At 39.2% G+C, this 19227-nt stretch overlaps 1 protein-coding gene across 8 annotated transcripts in view; it reads right to left on the minus strand.

The window, feature by feature from the left end:
* KCNT2 (potassium sodium-activated channel subfamily T member 2) overlaps positions 1-18734 on the minus strand; it is a 115680-nt gene extending 96946 nt beyond the window's left edge. For all 8 annotated transcript variants that reach the window (XM_069022370.1, XM_069022371.1, XM_069022369.1 and 5 more), the window contains exon 1: positions 18451-18734. In XM_069022370.1, the coding sequence (XP_068878471.1) occupies positions 18451-18545 (95 nt within the window). In that variant the 5' untranslated portion in view covers positions 18546-18734. The remainder of the gene's footprint in view (positions 1-18450) is intronic.
* Positions 18735-19227: the final 493 nt, after the last annotated feature.

Raw genomic sequence — 19227 nt, forward strand, 5'->3', positions numbered from 1 at the left:
AACCCCCACAACTAGAAGATAAACAAACAGAAACATAAAAACATGAGAAACAATTGTTACAAAGGAGTCATTGAGAGCAACCACCACAAAAAAGCTTAAGCACAGGTTGGAGGAAGCAGTAGTAAAGCCTCATGATGGGCCAAATAAAAGCAGCTGCTTGGGATTTCAGTGTCTGTAGTAGCAAGTACACAATGTAATCGGGCTCAGGCTGCTGGAAAAGAGGAGCACAAAATTCCCATTCTCTTGCAGTCTGCAGAGCACCAAAGAGCAGTCCTGAAAGCAGCACAGGGCCAAGCCTTGGGCTTTGGTTTGAGCTCGCTGTTAGAGAGCTGCTCCCAGAGTCTGGCAATGCAGAGGGGTTCAGGACATGAGGTATATCAGTATGATGGATAAACTTGCAGGCAAGGGTATACACAACTTGGAAAACGTGTGTGTGTGTGTGTGTGTGTGTGTGTGTGTGTGTGTGTGTGTGTGTTCAGCATGGAGTCTTTTACAAGCGTAGATTTAGGATCTCTGCAGAAGCAGCAAAATCATTAAGGAATAGTCAGCTGCAAGCCTTCACTTAATCATCTGTTTGATATCTACCAGGCTTTCAGGACGGTCATCTTGGCAGCTTTTAGTTTACAGATGCAGTAGCTGTTTGATTTACGTTTGGAACTAGACAGTTGTTTATTTATGAACATGTAGTTCACTGCTCTCAACAATGCAACTGCTTGCCAGCCATCATTAAATCTATCAGTACTGACCAACCAACATTTGATTTGCTTATTACCAGATAAACCACCAGTACAGATTTGTGTACAAACCAGACAGAAACTCAAAATCACCCAAATCAGGTTGTGCTGACTGTTGGCAGACAGCAGTAGACACATTGTCAAGTTAGGATGTTGTTTTATGACCAGCGGAAGAAGCTGCCATCTGTACAAGTGAGGGAGAGTGTCTCTGCTCACATCCTTACAAATGGGTGATTTCTGGATTAGTCTGACTGTGACTTCGCACTAACTGGAGACTGTTTATATTCTTTCCTTTGGAGATTTTCAGTCAGATCAGTTTGTTGATCAGAATTATCTTCATTGCTGTGATTATTACACCTAATGTAGAGGTACAAGCAGAAGCACTCTGAGACAGAGTGGAAAAGGCAGGCCCTTAGTGCACTTGCAGTGTTTGACTTAGGGCGATTGCCATCTCTTTCTATTGGTATAAAAGACAGCAGGAATTTGCTGCCACAATTTAATGGACCAATTTTTAGATGTCCAAGTAAACATCTATGTCCAAGTAAACAAAATAATGGGAAGAATGGGTGGGTGGGGAGACAACAACCAAAAGCTCTGCTCTACAATTGCTGTGGGTGATGTTCATGGAACTGCATTCGTAATTGTGATCACAGAGGTAGTTTATGCAGAACATATCATCTTGGTACTTGACCATGCTAATAATCAGGTACACCCAGGTCCTGGGGCTGCCCCTAAAATTTGGGTACTGGCTTGTAGGGATGAGTTTCTTCTACACTTCGGAGCCAGGAGGACGCCACCTCTACAGTTGGTGTATCCATTTGCGGATAACACAGTGCTACCAAGCTGCTGGGGTATGATGCAGGGGCACCTTGAACCACCTTCCTCCACATGGCAAGTGCACAAGGGACATCCTCTGGATCTTTAGAGACAGTGTCATTCTTTAGATCACTGTACACAACTTCCAGCACTGCTAATTCTCTCAAGTACTGGATACCTTCATCTGCATTGGTCCACTTCCCTGGGGATTTCACAAGATCTTCTTTACATGGGTATCTTGCCCTCTCACTTGAGAGAAGCCATTTCCAAAGGCTGCAAATTGCTCCTTCAAAAGCCCTTTTCACAAACACAAGTTACACCTGTCTAAGATGCTACAGGTGTTTCTCTGCAACCTTTCCTTAATAAATAAATAATGTTAACTAATAAATAAAATGTTAACTAATACCAAAGTTCCAGAGCACATTTTAGCACTTCAGAACACAGCATCAGAATCACTTGGGTACTACTGGGAAAATGCTGATGATTTGTTTCAATAATAACTATATTGATGGCAAGAACATAATTGAGAAAGAATGGAAATGTGTGGAAATGAGATGTGTGTTGATGGAGGGAAATGTTCAAAAAGGGACTATACCAGAATGAGGCTATATTAAAATAAGCAACAGTGTGTTACTTGCTCTGCTCTTACATTATTTTCTCTTATCACTTACCACTGTCTGCTAAATAAATGACCAAACAGACCAGTTCAATCTGCCAAGTAACAGACTAAGTCTGCCTTCGTGCAGATGTTCTTCAATTTTAAAAGAAACCTAATTGAGCAAAAACAAATCTGGCTGGCCAAAAAAAAAAAAGTATATATTGTAAGAGCTTTCACCCTTTTAACAATGGCAGTTAGAAAACTTAGAATCTTAAATTTCAGCTGTATAAATTTACACCATCTACGAAACAGCACTATACACTGCTAGCTTACTATAATAAAGCATTCTATAATCCCCTATTTCAAATTGTAGTGTTTATAAAATCAAAATTGATCCTTTTACAAGCATAGTCAGAAGTGCAAGTCAGATGTACAAGTAAGAAGATGCACTAACACAGTATTCCCAAAAGGAGGCCTTTACAGGTCACATTTTTGTGCTAAACCGATTCTGGGGAAGTTGCAGTTACCAGGAGTCAAGAGCTAAATCCCCTGTCCCACCCTGCTGCACAAACATGTATCTACACATGAAGGCTATCACGCCACTGTTCTGTCAAGAGGGAGGCTGTGTTCCATTTATTGCTGTAATCTTGGCCATTTTTCCTACATTCATTCTTCCATTTTCACATTTGCTGTCTTCAAATGTCTTTTAAAAATCAAAACCCTCTAACAGTGTCTCTCGAGTATCGTATATCTTCCAAGATTAAGGGTAGTTCAGTACCCTGAATTTTTCATTGTTCCATTCATATTTGATCTATGCATCCTGGTCCTGTGCCTCATCTACTTGCTGCACACTGCTTGACTTCTGCCCCACTCTTTTTGGGAGGGGAATCCTATGCTGCTCTGTTTTTCTACAGTGACTAGGCTCCAATGCCAGACACTGAGTTGACATATTTTTTAACCACACAATTACAGATAAGAGTAAAGTTAAAAATAACAGGTAAATAAAACCACAGCAAAAGGCGAACTGAAATAGTCTCATAACGTGTATCAAGAATGACAAAAATACTAGTACTAGTTAGCATGTCAACAAGACATGAAAAAAGAATAAATGCCACCCATGCCAAGATCTACAAGTTGGATTTAGCCTGGGAAAAAAACAAGAATGAAGCAAATGACAGATATAAATAGACTATGAGCTGTAGCACTCTTCTCCATTATGAGATAATTGGAAGAGATAGATAAGGGGGAAGTCTAAAGTGAACATCATGTACTAAAATTTTTATAAGGCATTTCAAAAGGTTCTCTGGAGATTGATACTGAAGGTAAAAAAAATCACATGCTCATACAAAGGAAAAGAAGTGAACAATCCAAAACAGTAAAATAAACATGTTATGATATAATATAAAGTGAGGGCCTATCCTCAGAGAACACTTTTTTTAAAGAAAGGACAGTAAAAATACTGTAGAAACTGTAGAAACATGCCATTTTTTCACATTTTTAATATAATAAATCAGCTTAAAAGTCAGAGGAAAAGAACCTACTGAATAAGAAGGTAACAACTTGAATAAAAATATAGTACAAAACCCTTTTTCATAGAGGAATGTACAGATAGAACAGATAGACTTCTAATAAAATAAAACATGTAACTTCTTATTGACACAGCAAAGCAGAGCTAGTTGTACCTATAAAGCAGAACTAGACTAAGCAAGGTAAAATCAATCTTTATTTCCCTTGAAACCAGACACTAAGAACACTAAACCAACAGCATTCAATAAACATTTTTCAAATTATATACATCTACTTAGTTGTACACAAAGGAATTATAAATCCATATACTTTACTCTCTTTCTATGGTGTGGATATATTAATTGCTTAGGTACAAATGTGTTCATCAATATTTATTAACCAGACTCTGACCTCTGTACATCTGGTCATAGAGAAGCTAAAAAGACCCATATACATTTCTCCATAAGTAGACATATATACTGCTCCATTAAATGAGATTTTTGCTGTTTGTCTCACCACAGGCTAAGAATTCATGCCTCATAAAGCAGGAACAAAGTTAAGAACTTTGATTTGTGCTCACTTTTCAATCTTCATCCCTTTGTTACAAGGAACTTAGTCTACTTCAGTAACTTTTCAAGTTCAGGTTTCCTGGTACTTTACTGCATTCACCCTTTCCTAGGATTTTATCTTGTGATGCAAATGGAGGGTATATATTTTTAACAAGGAAAGGGAAAAGAAGTATGAACAATTTCCAGGATTGTGCGACTTGGAAAATCAAAGAGTTCCAAGGCCTTTAATAATTTTTCCCCCCTTTCTAATAGCTCTAAGTGCATGTATACATCTTCCCCTCCTGGTACCTCTGTGACTGAACAAAGGGTCTGAAATTTCATTGTTACAGTTGGACATCTGAGAAATTACCTGAAAGGCAATGCAAAACTTAAACCTTGTAGTTTACCAACTTCATTGGAAGAGCAGGAGGACAATGGTATTGTTGCTTTCTACATTTTATACATCTAATCCACTCATTTTATCATAGGTACTAAGAGAAAACATGCCCTTCTCTTGCATGTCTTTGATTCAAATTCCTGCTGTAGCCTGGGCTTCTCGCATTGTCTGTGGTCACTTGCTTACTTCAGCACTCTATTCTTCAACTCTAAAAGGTTTCCACAAAAACTACAAATAGATAAAAGTTATAAAATCGTGCTTTCATACCTCAGAGTGCTGTGAAATGTACATCATAAACACTAAAATGTGAATGAAACAGTCTTAGTTAAAATGACGGAGTGTAAAATGCCTTGTCTTCAAAATGCTCCAGATTCTTAGCACTAATGAAGCCATGTAATAATGGTTGACTTGGGGGAATTTGATGAGAAAGCTGTAGCCCATTCAGTCTAGACTCAGAGATTAAATAAATTAGTCTACCTGCAGTTTTGGTTTTGTTTTTCACAGATTTTTTTTTTTTTTCAATTCTGCACAGTTGAAAAGGAAATTAGTATAATTTATCAATGGAATAATTTTGTTCCAGTTGACCGTATTGAACTATTTCTCCCCGGGAAATGGAAAAGTATATCTCAGATATATTCAAATATACTGTAAAATAGCATTCCTACTGTATCTATGAGGTCTATTTATGCCAGTATTTCAGCATTTATCCAGCAATCCCACTTACACTGCCATATAATGGGTGAGATGATCGAATACCAATGGGAAATTTTCTATACGACTTTGGCTTCTCTCTATTATGCCTTTAAAGATCACCAATTTTCAATGAAGCTACTGAATTAACTTTAAACACATAGACTACATTTTTTTTTATTCTGAAGATCAACTTGGCATGTAATTTGATTTTTTATGCTTATCTTTGTAACATCTTATCAAAATCTCAGCCAGACTTCAGAGTAAGATTTAGATCTTCTGTCTATGGTTCGAGAGCTATGCAGTAATTTATGAGAGACTTCCTTGTAAGGCTAATGAGAGCAAAACTTCCTCTTGGCTACCTAAATGCCATCTACTTTAATGCTAGCTTATCTCTGATGATAAATTGCATTTTAAAGTAAAGCTTTACACACACAAAATATTGTTTTGGTTAATTATTTGGCACTGTAAACTTCAGCCTGGGGTACTTTCCAAATTAAATTAAATTAAATTAAAAGAAATACTGGACATGCTTTGGTTCTTAATATAATTAGTTTCGCAGACTCCTGATCCTCCAAATTAGCCAGTTTACATTCTCTTGAAATAATAGCTGAAATAGGCCCTGGTGCTAAGATTTACAAGAAAACCAAGTGCTACAATATGCAGTTATCATTTTTGCATCTGCTTGCTGTATAGCAGCGTATTTGTAAAGAAGCTGTATTTACAGAAGCACCCAAAGCATCTCCATCCTTAAAATATAGAATAACAACAAATTACCATATTCTTTTCAATATTTTGACTGATACACGTCTTCTCTGTGAACCTCTCAATCTCCTAGAATATTCTTAGATTGTCAAACACTGGTGGCTAAGCTGTCACCTGAAATCTCTATTTAGGAATTGACAGTATGCACTGCCATTTAAAATATATAAAATAAGAGGGGTACACTGACAGAATGCCCCATGAACCTCAATATAATGTAGCACAGAATGGGACCCAATAATTACTAGTTATACATACATCCCAACTCTGTAGGGGCTGAAAATGTAATCATGCATTTATCATGACTCATTTACCAAACTGAGACTTAGAGTAATAAACTATTATTTCACATTTGATAGTGAAAAATCAGCATATGAACTTACAGGACTTCTGTTTCTATTGTGTTTCTATTTTACCTATTATGCCTATATTTATTCTAGTGATAAGGGCAATTGGAGCTAGCTTTGAGCTTTCCATATACTGGAAAATCTCTGCAGTTACATCTCCTGCCTTAATAACTTACACTGGATCAAGGTGCAATAAATAAAGTTGCTCAGAAGCCATGACACTGTATTGCCTGGTACTTCAATGGAAAAAACCTCTTCTACTAAAACTGAGACCCATAAATATTCCTGTTGAAATGAGCAGGACTCCTCAGAAGGTGGTGTTCAATACGAAAAAATGAAAGTCTCTCTGCAAAATTACTTAAAAGGAAGTTTATATGTGTCCCAATCCTCCATAGCTGTCAGGACACTTTCTGGCTAACTTTCTTCATGTAGATTTAGTGGGTTTACAGTATTTAAATGACACCTAGGGAATACATGTCTGGCCAAAACAATAATGTACACTAGTGATGGAGAATTTGTACAAATGCACTTTAGGTGGCACGGCAATCTCACAGATGCAACACCGGTGTTTGTCTCCCACAGTATAGTTTCAACCAGGAACCTGTTGAAGTGAACCTGAAGGTGTGATTAGGAGAAGAGGAGAGCATGGCAAATAGGAACAGAGCTGCTATTTGGGTTTTTTATTTAAGAAAAAACACCCAAAACAATATACAATGAAGCTTATTTTTTATAGCTCTTTCTTGATTCTAGTCATAACCAGCAGTATTCCCAAAGGAGAAATATCACTAGTTAGTAATAGCACTCTTAAAGGTAATGGTATTACATTTACTATTTTTAGAGTTTTTAGTTACTAAAAATATTACACCATTATTTTTTGGACTGTATTCCAAAATTATGTACTGACCATTGTCACAAAACACACATGAGTATGGAGTAACATTACATCAGATCACTTAAACTAAATTTGTGTGTTTATTTCTTCTCCAGGCTACATTTTTTCCTTCTAGTAGGAAAGGATTAGGTAGGATGCAAGACCATGACAAAGGCAATACATAAAGTTAGTTTAAAACTTCAGTCTTTTTTTTCTGTACTCTGCTCAATTCCCCACCTGTCCACAGGTTTACTTAGATTAACAGTATTTATTACAAGGCAAGAAATTATGGGAACCATGCCTGATCTGGAAGGAAAAAAGTCATAAAAAGTCAAACAAAATTTGCCAGGAACTTCCCACAGATACCTTAACAAGCCTAGAAAGAACTTTTCTGAGATTCCATTTATAGCTGAAGTGTTAAAAAGTGAAAAAGAAAAAAAAATTATACTGCATATGCTTTTTACACATGCCCAGGAGCAGGCTAACTTTATAAAAAGGAGTGTCTTTTTAAAGTTACATATTGAGACAGTCCACATATGCAATCTGGAAACACTTAGACAACGCCCCAAAATATGCCATTAGAATGCCAACAACTCTGAGAAGTAACACAGGGCAGAATATCAGATTACAGCCATTTTCCTGAAATTATGGGAGCTGTGTATACTTCCAGTCTCCCACAAGCACACATTTACCAGCTACACAAAAGGCAAGGATTTAGCAGATAAATACAAAGAGAAGGAGCATTCAGGCAAAGCCTCAGGAAAAGACATAAACCAAAAGCCCCATACTTGACAGGAGGTGTCTCTCCTGATGCTTCCCACAGAGGAAAGGTTGTGGAGACTCCATTTCCTCTCCCAAATCAACAGGAGAAGAGTGCTGATGACATTTCCTGCTGATGACTCCTTCCAAAAGAATTGCACCTTGATACATATCTGTCTTCATTCTCTAGTATTTAAAGCTGCTTTGGCTCCAATGTTGACATCCAGATGGAGGATAAAATATGTAGGGTTTCTGAAGTAATACTTGCAGCTTAACATACACATACAGTGCAATATATCTAACAGTGGATTGGAGTTGATTCCTTCCTTTCAAATGCAGCCTGATGCAAAGATATGATTATTGTTTTACACAGAAAAAAATTACTAAATTTTCATATAAATTATAAATGTCTCATTAAGGAGTGGCAATGATTCAAGAAGTCTGAACGCATAATTGAACAAGTGCTTTAAAAGTCATTATTATCTCTAAAATGTCACCTGTCTGATACTGTTCTCTCCACAGCTAACAGGGTACATATAATTACTGACTTCATATAAATCTCAGTCTCCTTACTCAGAGCGAGCTATTACACTTCCTGATTAATCATAAGGCATGGTTTTAATTATCTCTTCATTAGTTTAAGAAAAATTTAAAATATCAAGTTTCACAATATTTTAAAAGTTTAATTCTGTCATCTTTATTCATATTAAATAACACTTAGTACTCTCTGAAGTAAAATGCTGTTCATCAGTTTTATCGCTGGCAGAATAGTTTGCCCAGTGTTTAATTTTTCAGAATAACGTCAAGCTTTGAAAATGTGCCTTGTGTGTGTTTAGAAAATCATTTAGCAAGTGCCTTCAGAATACTGGCCTGGTCAATGTAAACACTATTTTTTCCCCTTTAAACATAACTTCCAAAATGAATGCAGAAATTTCAGATTTTACCAGTTTTTTTGACAGGTTATTTAAGTTCTCTTTAGCTAACTGTATTGGTGAGGTGGGTCAGGACAGGTGTTGTTCTGTCATCTTGTTTTCAAGTCTTATATAGATCTTAACACTGATCAGATTTAGGTGGAATATATGGATACAACGAGGAGAGGTGTGTGTTCATGGACTGAACTGGCTGTATGGATGCCAGGAGGTCTGAAAGCCAATTCTCCAATGTCTAAGGTGATACAAGGAAGCACAGCAGTATTCCCAGTATTCCCAGCTCTCTCCATCTGGCCATTTTTGTCACTGTGAAGTGGCTCTGCCATCTTAGAAAGGAAAGGAATTTCTAAATGCTCAGTTCAGCTTAGCCTGAAGTCAAGTAGCAGCAGGTTGCTACACGACTCCACTGCCTTAGAAGAAGACATTCACCTTGTAATCTTGATAATGGTGGCCTTTTAACAGCTCACTCTTATCTGAAATTAGGAGCAAAACCTGAGGTCTTCCACAACAGTCTCAGACCAGCCCATGCTATATCCCAGCAGACTGCCTTTTAGAGGCTCCTGAAATTTTCCTCTCTCCTACACAGGGAGAAGTACTTCAGAGGTACTACCTCCATAATCTGAAACATTCCCAGGAGCCAGCCTTGTTCTTCCTACACTAAATGCTCTGCCAACACCACACTGAAATCACAACATTCTGAATCACCAGCTGAGCTGGTCACAAACAGTGACTGCCACAATTAATTGTCTTAAATGGATTCATAATGTTAGCATGAATTTAACTCACTTTGTTGTTATTCTCTGAACTCAAACTGTGATCTGTGAACTGCCAAAAAATAGAAAAAAATGAAGAAAAAACTAATCAAGATTTTTAAATTAATTCAGTGCATTTTGAATGTTGTATCATTTTAGCTAAATTGTAATTTTCATGCAATCTGCGGTCAGTGCCAGTAAAAAAATAAATGATCATGTGGGTCACTGTTTGAATGCAGTTTGTAAATGAAATCCTCAGTGTCAGTGAGACACATATCTGCCACTGCTCTTGTGAGATTAAGCTCCACTTTTATGATACTTTTAGGTGGGTGAAAAATCTACCTGGATTTTGATAGTCTTTATAAAATCAGGTTGACTAATCAACATCTGCACATTTCAGAGTAGTTTGCTCCACTTTCTGTGTTTGGATTATGTTCTTTGAATTACTACTGAGAGAGCAAAACAGTAATTAAAGACTGGACATTAGCTACAAAAATGGCTTTTCAAAAGATATTTGTTGAACTAACTAAATCTCTTTGAACAATGATCAAATTTTAGATTGCTGTACACAGTGAAAACATAGCTTGCTCGCTTCTCAAAAGGGTACACTCAGCTAAATATAGAGCTTAGCCTTTAGTCCTCTGTTAGAGCTGTCTCTGCTCCATGGTGAGAACCACAGGGCAACAGCGATAAGTGACCAGTGCCCTCAGCTCCTTTGAGTTTGGTGTGAAAATGAGAAAGTAAATCCCATTCCAGGGTCAGGGAATGTTGTGCATTAACAGGTGTTATTCAGAAGCAACGAACATAACCACAGTTTTCAACGTGCAGTGCAGCTTGTTGGGTTTTTTCCCATTGGCATTTGGGTCAGATTAGGTTTGGTAACCCTGGTTTCGTATGTACTGCAGTTTTCTTTAGCCACAAGGGCAAGAGAAAACAAAGCGATAAAAGCATAAAATCTCTAGAACGTTTCTGGTTATTTGGAACAATAAATGAGAGAGGCTGCTTTATAATGTTTACTCCCCATTAAATATTTTAACAATCTCTATACTGTGAAGGAGCTGTGTACCTTTAAGCTACAAATACAGTAAATGCCATTAACTTTAACATCATAGAAAGCTAAAGGGCAAAACTCTTTTCTTTACAAAACGCCAAAGGGGTTTGACTCAGGCTACAGAACCTAGGAGGGAGGGCCAGACCTAACCCATAGTGAGGCCTGTTGCTCAAACTGTGTCATTGTCCCTGCCAGGCACATGACCCTTGTGCTGGCTGTTGGAGATGCAGTTATTAATAGCTAAACCTGGCAGGAGACTTGTCACACCCAGGCACAGGGGTAGGCAGAGTCTTCTCCTTTTTGCTAACTCAGTAGGTAACTTGCACTGATCTTAACCTAATGCCTTCCTTCCACACCTTCCATAGCTTGGTACTTGGCAAGGCAGGCACAGAGATGACAGACTTGGCAACCTGCTTTCCACCACAAAAGTACAGCACTTCCCAACAGATATCTCCATAAGTGGAGGCAGGATTTGCCCCTTGAGATACTTCTGAGTAAATAATAATATCACTGTTTTTATCCGTGAGAATAAACACTGGGTTTTGTCTCCTAATGACTGTTTCTGTTTTATTGCTACTTCCCACCAGGAAGTTGACTGCTAACATAATTAGCAGATGATTGCACGGGGGAGGCTGAAATCTTTAACAGCTGTTTTAAGGCATTCTGCACCAAATTTTCTATGCTGCAGAACATTTACAGCTCCTGAATGGCATTCTCTCCAATGACACAGATTATGGGACCATGGAGTGGAGGCCTTCGGGAAGGACTTAACTTGGTCATTTACTTGTAAAAAAAAGTGAAGAATCCACATTTAGTGGATTAGTACAAGCACCTGGGCATACTGTGTCAGAATTCAGGTAAGATAAAGACCACCTTTAATTGTGAAGTCTACAAACTGAATGTATAGTGCAGAAATGGTTAGCAGATTTATTCTACAACTTTACTCTTTCTATAAAAGAAAGTGCAGACAGTTCTGGTGCTCCAAGTGATCTATTTCTTTGTTACAGGATAAAGGGGAGACAACATGAATCAATGGCACCATTTGTTATAGAAGAGTCATTCTGAAAGAAAGGCATAGTGCAGCATAGAGCTTACTATTATAAAATAAATAGTCTTAATCATTGGATGTGATAGAATAATGTTCATAAAATTAGGAGGGAAAGAACTGCTCTTGCTCCCCATGGAGTATTATAGAGTCTGCCAGATGTAAAGTAGTATGTGTCAAGTTGTAGATGGAAAAATAAGAGCTTTAGCAATAAGTCTATAATTAAGTAATGATTGAAGTACCAAGTACATTTACAAACTTCATGTGCATCATGTTGTCCCAGAGGAGGAAAACTACTTGGTCTGTAAGTTTTCAAGATGAGACACTTAAGTGGTTTGTGCAGGTTAAAACTTCTGCTGGGATACGCTACCAAAGTCTTCTTTGGACAGAACAGTCATAACAGCACTAAAATGTTACCCTTTTCTTTCCACGTCCTTCCCCAATTCCACACTGTGTGCTGGTTCAAGTGGAATATAGAAACATATAAACAACGTATTTTGGCCTCTGTCGTTGTTGCAAGAAATACGGTAAAACACAAATTAGAATGAGGCTGATGGCATTCCCTTCTACAAAGCACTACTTCCTCTCCCTTTCACACAGGTGTTTTATCTCAAACAGGGACCATCTTAAGATAAATTTAGAAGGATGGTGAGTATGGAGATATATTAACCGTTTATTTATCTGGGACTGTACTCCTAAACCTGCCACATGAGTGTAAACTCTGGCCTCTTGGTGTGGCAAATGCACCACTTTTACAAATGTCAATATTTCTATTATACCTCTTTTTTAAAGCAGTGAGAAAGGGCTTGGCCTGTACATGAAGCAAGTTTTTTCAGGGTTTAGGGCAACCTAAATTTTCAAACTAGTACTACGCAAAGTCTCACTGCAGAAATGGAAACACTTCCTCTTAGAGAATTAGACTGTTAAGATCTTGAGCAATTTCAATCAAAATCAAGCTTTTACAATAGAGTTTAGGCTTCTAAATCTCTTTATGGGTTTTAAAAATGTAGTTACAAGGGCAAATCAAGATAAACTTGACAACATCTGCTCAAGTCCTTTTATTTGTAGCCTCTGTTAAATGAAAGAATTCCTGTAAGTTAACATGTTTTCTAAAATGAGGAGGCCAAATTGACTAAAGTGTTTTTTGAAGGAAAGAGGAGGATTATTTTGAAGAAACTGTAATAGAATTTTCTTTTGAGGAAATTATAATAGAATTTTTATCCAAGTTGAATCTAGACTCAGTTATTTTAATTCACTTGAATCAGAAACATGTGGGCTTTTCATCCACTTTTAGTTTAACAATCTCAGGTGATTTCCAAAAGGAAAGGCAAAGGGAGGGCTTTACTCACTAATTCACACCGTGACAAATGACTGTTAAAGTGCCTTCTGAGATTTACAGTGGGGAGCTGTTCCTTGAAAGTCACCAGTCAACATGACAGCCAGCAGGATGCAATTGTCCAAGTGATGTGTGGAGGTGTTCTGTATTATGTGAATCTCCTTCCCCTCCAGATAGGTGGTAATGTGCATTTATGCAAAAAGCACACCAGAATGGAAGGCTGATTTTAATTTAATCCTATAAGTACTCAGGGTAAGAACAGTTCTTTCACAAAGGTAAAATTTAGCTCTATAGTTTTAAAATTAAAGTATATACTGTAGCAAAATGACTCAAATTTTAATCTCAATACAGGAGCAGGATTTTAAATGAATTTCCAGTACCAGTTAATGTTCTTGTTATATATATATATATATACAGAATAGAAAAAAATTTACAGAATTGGAAAATGTAAATTTTTGTTCCACGACTGAAAATTGCAAAAATATCTTGCAGCAGCACATAGAAAAGTTATGAAATCTGATGCTCTGAAGGTGGGGGTTGGACTACCCACAAGTTATCTGTTCATATTGTTTCCTTGGACACTCCAACTGCCAAGCCATTCCTAGGCACTGCACAGTTCAAGACATTTTTGTCAGAGCAGGCAGAGGAGAATTTGAACAGTTCATCAGAACAAGCAGTCATGCTTCAGTGGTGGGAAACATTCCTGGCTTGCTAGAAAACACTAAAATCACTAAACACTAAAATCACTAAAACAAATGTAGGTTTTATAGCTTCATAAGCTTCTAAAGAAAGGATTAAATGTCTGGACATAAATGGTTTAAGAAATGTGAGGTAAACTGTGCTCTGCAAGATACTAAAGACCTTAATAAAAAGGCAGTGATATGGACAGAATGTAAATGCTTTTTAATTTTAAACTTAGAACACTTTCTTTACACCTCTAGCATGCTGTGGTTTGGCTGTTTGGAAGCAAGTGGTAACTATTTATGTACACAAAAACCTCTTCATTGTAGCTTTCCCAAACTTACATGGGAACCTAAAATAAACATCCTCTTTTCTCCCCTCCTCTGAAGAAAATTATTGACTAACTTTGAACATGTCACCTCTCCACCAGGTACGGTATTTCCTATTTTCTATTTTTATTTGTGTTGCTCTTCAACACAGCTGGTAAGAATAAGGACCGATGATCAGTAGGATTATGAAACATTTCATTTCATAGTTTACTGTTCCAATCACAATTTAGTGAAACCTGGCTGAATTAACAGGTGAATAACTTGTGCTAATCACTGAGTTCCCCCTTGATATCTGCTCACTTCTCAGGAGCAAAACTAAAAGGCAAACTGCTTTGTGATGGTCAATAAACATCTCAGAATATCCAGCAAATCAAAAAAAGTCTGTTTCATTTTCAGATACTTTCAGTAATGAAATAAAATGTAAGATTTGCAAAGAGATATTAGTCATATTTACAAAACTAGTGAGAAAGTCAATGATCCAATCTTCTCCTTACCCTCAGCACAGCCCCAGGGATATTTACATGGCCAGAGGAAACCTGATCCACTGCCCTGCTTGCCACAGAATTCACCTGCTTGCCACATAGACACGCTCTAACTGTGCTGATCTTTTACATGCTGCCTTGTAGAAGTGTTTTCCATATAAAATGAGTGTAGTGTAAGCATCAAGCTTCATCTCCACGGCTTTCAAAGGGAACCAGGTCCTTTGAAAATCTAGCTTTTCAAAAACCAAAACTGGTTTTAACATCCTTTTTTTGAAAAAAAAAACACTCAGCAAATTCAAGAATGCCAATAAATTATTCAGAGTAGCTTTCTTACTGAACAAAATCATTTGTCAAAGATTCACTATGTTCTTCTGCACACAGCAACTTCTTTTATGAAAAATAATATACAATCCAATTTGGCGGTTTGTGGAAGATGACAGCCCAGAACCCATCTGTTACTGAAGCCAACTGCAAGGCTGGCTATGAATCTAAGCTATGAAAGCAGAATTTCTTGGGGGAGGGAACAGAAATGCAAAAGCAGTAAGGTGGATGTTACTGCATTGAAGAAATGCAGGTAAGGAGCGGATCATGAACTAGATAGCAAAAAAAAAAAAGAAAAGTAAAAAAAAAATTAGAAATCAGTCTCCAAACAGGTAGAGATCTAAGAACAAAGCTCCTGAATGAGAGTCCTATTACAATCAACTAAGCATTTTAGCACATGTGCATTTTATAAATTAACAGGAACACTTAAAAGAAAGGGGGGGATCAAACACTCATCCTAAAGGAACATAATAATTAAGGTTTCAAAATTGAACTATGATTGTGTCAGAAATGTATCTTTCAACAAAAAGAGAAGAGGTCACATAATTTCCATCGTATTTATTATTAAATTCTACCACATGACATATAATGGTGAACTGTGCTATTAAAACTGTGATTTGGAGACACAGAATCCTGGGTGGGTTGTGGCAGATGGGAGGAATAATTCCATCTCCTCTCCACTCTAAAGAGCCAACAAGCTTCAGAAAACAAGGAGGTGGACCCTATCAGCAAAAAGCCAGCATTTTTCCAGAAAGGGCATAATGGAAGCAGAAAAGAGATCCCCCAAGTATGAACAGACTGGGAAGATCAAAAAGAGAATGGAAATAAGACAAGACACAGAGTTTGGCTGGTAACAGACCTGAAGTTCACACAGAAGATCACACAGATGGAAAACCCTTAGCATACATCGCACTGCCAGAGTTGAGAGCAAGTGGAATTAAGAAGTTGCAGTGAACTGGAAACAGGCAGGAAACTTATTTGCAGCATCTCAGCCAAAGGCCAATAACTAAAATGAACTATCTTGAACAAGTGCTATAAGGCTACTTCAACTGTGTTTCAGTATTCAGATACTCCATTCATAGTTAACATCCACTCAACCGAAGAGGTTACAAACACCACCTCTGGCAATATCTATACTGCACACCACTTAGAATGGAATACAAAGGATGTGCTTCAAAACCAGCTAAGAACCATTTACATAAGAGTGCAAAGAAAATAAAGCAGACAAAAAAGATATATACTTGTGTAATACCAATCATTGCGAACTAATAAGAAGCTGATCTCAGGGTCCCCATAGGTCTGCAGTCTTTCTCATTCAGTATTTCCTGGAAGTATGGCTAATATTCTAAGTATTCCACTTGATGCTATTTCTATGCAGAACATGCATGCTTTTTCTATAATGGATAGCAGCAATATTCCAGCAACATAGGAAGGAATGAATATTTCAGTATTACACGTGATAGCCTCCAATTCAGGAAAGTAAGAATCTGGACAGACAAACTAAAGATAATACTCAAGATCTTTATAAAAATGGCTCTTGTTCAGTTACTGGAAAGCTGGTATCCAAAACTACTGCTATGGTAACTTACAGAGCTGGAGGAGAGAATGCTGCTATCACAGCCTCATGTAAAACACAATCTTGCTGGCATTGTGGGGAAACCCCTGCACACCTTCCTGCCACTGTGCCGCTGTGCCCAGCCTCAGCACAGGACAATGCATAAAAATCTAGAAAGCCATTTACATTTTTAAATTTCAGATTGTGCCAGAGAGCTTTCTTGTAATGGTTGTTGGAATATTACTGAAATAATTAAAATTTACTCTTAATTTTCCACCAGTTCTTTGCTACAATTTTCAAACGGCAACCATGCACTGGAAGACTTTTATGCTATAATTCAAAATTGTATTAAGGATTATTTATTTTAATTTTTTTAAGTGCACGCAGACCTGAAATAGACAATAGCTAAAAGGATGCTCTGGGTTGTGCAGTTACACTAGTTGCTATTTGAGACCAGATCATGCTTCTTCTGCAGAAGGTAACTTCATAAAGTGCAAGTCAAACAACTGTCATCAGGGAAGTGCTTGACAGAAGTTTAAACTAGAGTTGGAAAAAGTGTTAAGCCCCAGAGTGATCCACAAAGATATACAAAGAATATTTTGTACATTTTAGCCATCAAAACCCAAAATAAACAAATAAAGTTGTTACAATAAGAAAGGTTGTGGAGTTTTTTCCTGTTCCAGTAGGAAATAAGATGCAGGTGTAAGATGCTAAATTTTCTAAAATCGCAATGAATACTGTAATCAGAAGTAATGACTACATTACAATATATTTTTAATTTTTTTAAACAGTAAAAGCATGCTTTGATAAACATACTATTTAACTCTCCATTATGTAGTTACAATGCTGTCATTTCCAACCAACAGCTTACATTTTTGGTGACTATATTAAGATGTCATTAACCATTTCATACCTCTCTGAATAAACACCGTTTGTTTAACTGCTTCAATGTACAGCATATTCTCCTAAACAAAGGCAATAATTAGTTACATATTTGCATGATCTTGTGATTATCAATCAATAAGAATCCATCATTCTTTAGGAAAGTGGCAAAAATCTGAACAATGTAGAACAGCATTAAAATCAAAGTTTCTGACTGCCAAGTTAAAGATATACTCTGACAATGCAAATATATTGAATTAAAAGCTATCCAGTATATTGCCGAGTTTGCTTTTCTGTCCTTTGACTACAAGAAAGTGTTGGTACAAAGTGGATATGACACACAATTTTGCAAGATGGGATCATGTAATAGTCTATTGAGACACAAGGTTGTATGGTCCAGCAGAGTGGAATGATGCTGGTGCTGTTCATGAACGCTGTTCATTCAACATTTTGAAAGTGAACACACATTCCTGGTTTGCTTGTTTCTTTTAATGTAAAGGGCTCTTTGTTTATTATTCTTAAGGACAACATTTGACTTGAAACAAACACATCTTTTTCTATCGGGTGTAATTAAAGATGCTGAGAGATTTGAAAGAATTCATAAAGGAATAAAATAGCGGTAGTTGTGTCCACGCCTAGGATCCCAGCATTAAAAGAAACTGCATGTAAAGAAGGCGGATACAGGACAGCGAGAGCATCCCGCAATTAGCCTTTGGACAAACAGGAAAAGCATGTTTTGTTTGGGACGTTTCCTCGGCGAACGTTGTCATACGGAGACAATCTCTTACCTGTCCTGCTCCTGCGGTGCCGTGGGGCAGGGAAAGGCTCCGCGTTCGCGGGAGCGCTCCGGAGGCTGCGGGATGCCCCGCGCTCGGCTCAGGGGCACCGGCCCGGCCGGCCCCGGCTACGGGCGGGGCGCGGCACCGCAGCCCTCGGCGGCCGTCGCACCCCGTGCCCGGCAAAGTTTCCCCCGGGGCTGCGCTCCCGCGGGCGGAGGAGCCCTCCCGCAAGGCTGCCCGGCCCCGCGACCCCGCCGCGGACACCGCGCCCCGCGCTCACCTGTCGTCGCTCTGCCAGCCCTGGTCGCCCAGCAGCAAGTCCCGAAAGCGGTACCGCGGCGGCAGCGGAGGCACCTCGCTGTCCAGGTCCACCATCCTGGCAGGAGCGGGAGACAAGGGGCGGGCAGGGAGGGAGGGAGGGAGGGGAAACCCCGCCGCGCTGCCCGAGGAGCGGCCAGACCCGCCCGGGCGTGTGGCGAGCAGAGCCCGGCGCGGCGGCAGCGGCGCGGGGCGGGCTGGCCCCGCACAAAGGCGCGGCGGGGCTGTCACCGCGATCCCCGGCGGCTCGGGAGAGCCTCTCGGCCCCGGGAGCCAAGTCCCGCCCCGGGGGGAGGCAGGTGCCGGCGGGCGGCGGCCTCGGCGGCGGCGCGACCGCCCCCCGCCCACGCCCACCCTCACAGCGAGCGGCGAGCGCGCCGCCGCGGCCGACAACAAAGGGCTGTGCCACGGCCCGGCCGGCGGCACCGCACCGGGCTCGGCAGCCGCCTCGCCCCCGAGCAGCCCCCCTGCCTCCTCCTGTCCGCCCGGGGGTGCTTTTCCGTAGGCCCCGAAACGTGAGAAATGGGTGTTTTACCATAGGTAGCTTCCACACAGCCCCCTTTAGTGACGGTGGGGTCATCTGAGCGCAGCTGGGGCTGCCGCAGCCTCGTCTCCTGCTCCGCGTTAACCAGACACACCTGGTCAGTCCCAGCTCCTCGGCAATGCCCGGTGTGAGAGTGCTAACCATTCGGTCAGTCTTCTGCCTTTGCTTAATTAGGAACAGCTTAATTGCTGTTGG

The sequence above is a fragment of the Aphelocoma coerulescens genome, chromosome 8 (genome assembly GCF_041296385.1).
Source record: "Aphelocoma coerulescens isolate FSJ_1873_10779 chromosome 8, UR_Acoe_1.0, whole genome shotgun sequence".
Lineage (NCBI taxonomy): Eukaryota > Metazoa > Chordata > Aves > Passeriformes > Corvidae > Aphelocoma > Aphelocoma coerulescens.